Genomic DNA, 6,227 nt, shown 5'->3' with positions numbered 1-6,227 from the left:
TCTGCACTCCGATGTTATCATAAGCTTCTTTCGAAATTTTCTTTCATAGAGGAGGGTGTTTTGTGTCTTCCTCTTCTTCCCTACATTCTTCCTCGTTTGATGAGGGGTGAAACGACACGACCGACATGGGTTTACCGTTGTTGTCGTCAAGATGAGAAATGTCATTGACTCACTAATATGGCGAACTAAGACATCTTGTCAAGACCTCATCCAGATCCTTGTTTTTTTTCAGGAACAACTCACATCTTTATTTGCCATAGTAAAAATTTGGTGTTGTGATCCAGCAATGAAATATTGTACTTCATAATTGACATTATAATCGAGAAACCAAAATGAGTCAACTTTATTTGGTACCAATTTGTTAAAAAAAAAAATAATGCGCAACAAAGATAAGGAAATAAGGATAAACACAAATTTAAAATGAAAACCCTTGATAGGAAGAAATTTTAAAAAACTGAAAACTCAAAAGTAAAGCAGAAGCAATTCAATATATCAAAACTTGGTACAAGAGATCTAGAAATATAGCAGAGCAACTGCTACAATACTATTCTTTAAGTACATACAAACCCCTAACCCAAAACTATAAAGGTTCATCCATTTAGGATGGATCAAGAATCGGAATCACCAACTCTAACACTCTCAAAACTATAGATCTCTAGAGATGGAGTAGTAATTTTGTTCATCGGAATAAACCATGATGATTTTCATGGTACAAATAACTTTGACCCCACAAATCATCATATATTGGAGTAAAACATTCAGATTCTGCCACGGAGTGAACAAGTAGTTCAGTTGGAACGTGGGACATGTCAGCTACATATGTCTGTGACCAAAAGTTATCAACCGTTGCGTCTTTGTATGCATCCTGAAAGTCGACAAAGTCATTATCCACAACAATATTACTTTCGCTAGTTGTAGGAGACTTTGCACAAGAATCATGGATCTGGGTAGCATCTGTACTTTGAAAACAGCCATTGGAATCTTCTGAAAAAATTTCACATGGTGCATTGTTGGAAATGTCATCCAGATTTAGTTGTGTCCAGAAGCTTTCATTGTATGAATCAAGAAAACCGAAGTCATCATCTTCAAACACCAAATTCTCCATACAGCTAGCAGCGGTGGAATGATACGAAGTTATGGAGGAAAACTCGCTGCAGGAGGATGAAACTGGGGATATTGATGAATTATCTGACATCTGGGAAGAAGTAGCCAGAAGAGTAACAGTTACCCCCTTATTGGGAACTGATTCGTTATTCTTTGATTTTGAGACTCTAGTTTCTTCAATTGTGACTGTGTTTTGTTGAGATCTTTTCTTGAGTGTGGTGTGCCAATGATTTTTTATTTCGTTATCTGTTCTTCCAGGTAACTCAGCCGCAATAGCAGACCATCTGCAAGTGAAGGATTAATGATCAGTTAATTAACATTCCAATATTACAATATTCAAGTTATTATTGACCCATTTCAAATGGGAATTTGTAGACTGTTTTTTATTGTATTATAGTATTAGTCCTATAGTCCCTACTAGTATTAGGAAGAAATCATACCTGTTACCAAGTTTTTTGTGCATTCTAATGATGCATTCTTCCTCTTCTTGAGTGAAGTTCCCTCTTTTGAGGTTTGGTCTTAGATAATTCATCCATCTCAATCTACAACTTTTCCCACACCTTGCAAGACCTAAAAACCAAAGCACCAAATAGAGTATTAATAAACCTCTTCTATGGCTATAAATAACCTTCACTAGTTATTATTGGCTTAATTAATTTTGACAAGTATTCAAATATATACCTGCAAACTTGGGGAGTTGGCGCCAATTCCAGCAACCATATCTAGTGACATAAGCAATTAACTTCATATCTTCCTCCGGAGTCCAAGTTAGTGTTTCAGTGTTTGTGTTTGCTTTTGTATGTTATTGCACAACTATTGAGGCTTCCACCTTATGGTATGATTCATTTTTGACTGATCGAGTGCGTGTGTGAGTGTTTGTGTTTCTCTTACTTATATGCTGCACGCGTTCACATACCAAAACGTGTCACATGTTCTATACTTTATTTATAATTTCCTATAAATAATAAAAGATTCATGTGACTTCCGAATAACGGTTTTTGTACTAATTAACCATTCACGTTTTTACCCGGTCAAAAATTGTGTTTCTTCTTTGCTTTCACATTATAATATTAATTAATATACGGCGTCACGTGTAGACAGTGACATTATGCCCCCTGCTACCTAGTATCTTCCCGGAACGTAACATGAAACTTGAGCCCTCCTTTTAAAATCAACACGTGAGGAAAATCTTCAACTATTATAAACACAAACAATCATTCCAACTAGTGTATTCACTTTTCTGTGCCTGAAAGATGTTTTTTAAAGAAATTCAATTAATAATTTTTAAGAAATATTTGCCTAGTTAATTCTATATCACCATCAAGAAAAGGAAAGCGCGCGATTTTTCTTTCTTTTTTTTATCTGAAAGGAATACTGAAATATTTAGAAAATCAATATTTTTTTATAAAATTGGTATTCGAATAATATTTTAAAAGAGAGCTTGCATGAAAAAAATAGTATAAAAAGCTAATATCCAATAAAAATATTTTTATTATCAAAACAAACGAGTTTTACAGCATGAAAATAATAAAGACTCCACCAATTAAAGATTTAAAGCTACACTTTCTTCTTTCCTCTTTCTTCTGGAAACATGTTATTAATTCAATAAAGGAATTAAAGTTACTTTTTGCCTCTTCAAGGGTAATTTCCTTATTCGGGCCAAACCAATAATCAAGTGGGGATTAATCCCTCATTTAAAGAAATTCAATTAATAATTTTTAAGAAATATTTTCCTAGTTAATTCTATATCACCATCAAGAAAAGGAAAGCGCGCGATTTTTCTTTCTTTTTTTTTATCTGAAAGGAATACTGAAATATTTAGAAAATCAATATTTTTTTATAAAATTGGTATTCGAATAATATTTTAAAAGAGAGCTTGCATGAAAAAATAGTATAAAAAGCTAATATCCAATAAAAATATTTTTATTATCAAAACAAACGAGTTTTACAGCATGAAAATAATAAAGACTCCACCAATTAAAGATTTAAAGCTACACTTTCTTCTTTCCTCTTTCTTCTGGAAACATGTTATTAATTCAATAAAGGAATTAAAGTTACTTTTTGCCTCTTCAAGGGTAATTTCCTTATTAGGGCCAAACCAATAATCAAGTGGGGATTAATCCCTCATTTAAATATTTTTTTATAAAAAAATAATATTAAGTACTACTTGGTAATATGTGAGTTTTTGGTAATTTCCTTTATAGAAGTAGTTTTACATTATTTCGATAAAAAAAATTTATTTTACATAATTTTTATTATCGTTTCAAAATAAATATTTTAAAATTAATTCTTTGAAAAGTCACTTCCTTTATAATTCTTTCAAAATTAATTATATTAAAATCTATATCAAAAGACGGGAGAAAAACTTTTAGGCTAGAAAGTATGGATTCTATCTAATTAATATAAGATTAATCATAGAAGATATTAGATTCATGCATAGTGGTGTAAATCTAACACCTTGAATGTATAAGAATAAATTTAAATCCTTGTACAATACTTCTTTTATTAAACCTCCTATTTATTACATAAAAGTGTTAAATTCTTTTTATATTTTCAAAACATTGTGCATTTTTTTCATTTAATATTTTTTTTATAAATAAGTGGCATTAGTCTTACGCTACCAAGGAGTATCTTAAAGAAATAGATAAAAGCATTAATTAATAGAATTTTAGTTTAGAAAAAATGGTTAGAGTGTGTTAAAAGAAAGACTTGGAAGAAATAAATAATTTTTGAATTGTATTTCAGACTTGTGATGAAAGGGAAATTACATTTGATATTTATATTCTTTAACCGGCACAGTGAAAGTGCTTTTTAACAAAAAAATTATTAACATGAATGATTTGATATTTAGATCCTTAAACTAAGATCTGAGTTTAATGTTTGACTTGAGCATGGAGTCACAACTTGAAACACTATTTTATTCCAAAATGGATTGATTCAGTAGAAATGAATTAGTTAATACTAAATAAGAAGTCTCACATAACTTCTGATTTAAAAAAAAAAGTGTTTTTTTTGGACAATGTCAAGAATTAATGTATTTAATTACTATCATTTTTTACAAAATATTAAGATGATTAGTAGGACAATGTTGTAACATTATATAGTTGTATAATAAATCTTTTGTGAGAGTCAATATACTTTGTTAGCTGGTAAGTTCAATGAGTTAAAATAATTAATGAGTTTAGAACTATATATTTAAAATATCTACAACTAATATATATAATCGAAAGGAAATTCATTCATTGTAGGAAAAAAGTACTTTTACTAGAAGCAATGGTGAAAGAGTTAAAATAAAAATAGTATTTAACATACTAAAAAAATTATTAAAAAACGCATATAACATTTTTATTAAAAAAATTAGGGAAACATATATAGATTTCTCCAATTATATATGCACACAACTGGTTTTGATAAAGTACTAAGACAAGTGGAGATCCTATCATCCTACTATATAGATCTTCTTTCTCATATTTGTTTGTTTGCTTGGTATCAAACGGAACTTTTCATGTCTATATTTTTTATAAAATTTGTAAATATTTTCTATCCAAAAAATCCAAACAACCCTGAAATTACTTACATTCCAATTGAGAGTTGACACTTAAAAATTAATCCTAATTTGTCCAAAGTATTTTCGTAAATCAAGACGTGAATTATTCAGGATATAAAATTATATAATGATTAGGAAGGGAGACTGAAGAGTGAAGGAAGAAAAGAAGAGGAGAGGCCATGGGTTCAATTTTTTTACTAATATTTCTAACAAAAATTAACAAACTAATATTTATCAATGAAAAAAAAAGTGACGAGAATTAACTCCACTAATAAATTCCATTATGTTTATCTTTTTGGTGCATTTTTTGCAATTATCTTGTCTTTTCAAAGACTCAAGACAATGCTTGACCTATTTCTGCTTAATTAGGATTAGGACTTTGTTAGTTTGTTTACTAGGTTCTCATTAATTTTTGCTAACTAACTTTGTGTATGTCTGAGTCAGTGAAGAAGCCCTTTTTGCGTGACTAAAGTTGCAGCTTTCAGTGAATGCATGAAGGGCCTGGCACATACTTCACTCTCCATGGACGCCCCCCACAGCTTCCGGGAGTTCACGGCGGAGATGGAAATATCCTAAGCAAGCTCCACCACACCAAAAACGCAGAAATGTTTTATCTTTTTTTTCTCTGTTTAGTTTTTATATATTTCAATTTATTTTATGGTGATGTTTGTAATTAATTTGGGATTTGGTGAATATATGATGATGTTTTGATAACGATTAAATATGAGTTATTTTTTATAATAGAAATACAATAAAAATATTTTTTAAAATACTTATTTAGTAGTTATTTTTTGCTTAAATATTAGGAATTGATATTTTTTTATTTATGATTTTTATGTATGAAAAGGAGGGATAAAATCCAAAAAGATCCAAAAAAATATAAAAAATATGAATAAGTAAAATTTTGGTATCAATTTCAAGTCCACTCCAACAATTATAGAAAGGAAGTCAAGTCAAAGAGAAAAGACACGTCAAGTCTCAGAACATTCTAATACACAACTAAAGCGTGGGAACTCTCCTTAGAGAATTCTTTCTTCTCTCTCATCATTTTCTATTCCTTTTTTCCATCCATTCTCTTCCATAAGTTTCTAATCATTTTTCAAGTATAAGGCTCCTTTTGACTATGAGAGGCTAAACCCTTAGTTAGGGTCTGACAGACCTAAAAAGCCAACAGATGTATTGTATACTTCCTATTTATCAATGAAACATGTGTTTTCTTTCCTATTATCTTTTCTTACTTTTAATTTCATGCATCATTCATCCTTGCACTATTTTGGGGATTAGGTGCTCGATAGAGGATAATCCTTAATAGGAATATAAGAAAGGTGTTGCATGCATCAGTTTTAGGAATTAGTTGTTCGATAGAGGGTAATTTCTAATAGAACTAAAAGGAATGAGTATCTTAATAAAATCATTGCTAGACATAGAGTGATTGCATTATCCCATACATCAAAGCAAGCATCTAGAATTAAAATTTCATGCATTTTACTATTGATTACTTGGACATTTGATACACTTCCAACACAAGTACAAAAACTTGTTAACTGTTTGGCAAGTGTATCAAATGTCTAAGTAG

The 6,227-nt window shown here is 30.1% G+C and overlaps 1 protein-coding gene across 1 annotated transcript; it reads right to left on the bottom strand.

Annotated features, from left to right (window-relative positions):
* Nucleotides 1–469: 469 nt before the first annotated feature.
* On the bottom strand, nucleotides 470–1,876 carry LOC102666009 (transcription factor MYB13). The gene is made up of 3 exons (XM_006592990.3): nucleotides 1,786–1,876; nucleotides 1,545–1,674; nucleotides 470–1,388 (listed from the first exon to the last, which is right to left on the bottom strand). The coding sequence occupies exons 1-3, from the start codon at nucleotides 1,850–1,852 to the stop codon at nucleotides 680–682; spliced, it is 906 nt and encodes a 301-aa protein (XP_006593053.2). The 5' UTR covers nucleotides 1,853–1,876; the 3' UTR covers nucleotides 470–679.
* Nucleotides 1,877–6,227: the final 4,351 nt, after the last annotated feature.

This window comes from Glycine max, chromosome 12, assembly GCF_000004515.6.
Source record: "Glycine max cultivar Williams 82 chromosome 12, Glycine_max_v4.0, whole genome shotgun sequence".
NCBI lineage: Eukaryota > Viridiplantae > Streptophyta > Magnoliopsida > Fabales > Fabaceae > Glycine > Glycine max.
This window is presented reverse-complemented; position numbering and strand designations above follow the sequence as displayed.

What these genes read in the sequence shown, in the direction of transcription:
- LOC102666009 (XM_006592990.3), bottom strand. Translation starts at nt 1,852, where the DNA reads ATGAAGTTAATTGCTTATGTCACTAGATATGGTTGCTGGAATTGGCGC. An exon ending in CCAACTCCCCAAGTTTGCAG is followed by an intron (nt 1,675 to 1,785) that starts GTATATATTTGA and finishes TTTGGTTTTTAG; the next exon opens with GTCTTGCAAGGTGTGGGAAA. An exon ending in CACAAAAAACTTGGTAACAG is followed by an intron (nt 1,389 to 1,544) that starts GTATGATTTCTT and finishes CTTCACTTGCAG; the next exon opens with ATGGTCTGCTATTGCGGCTG.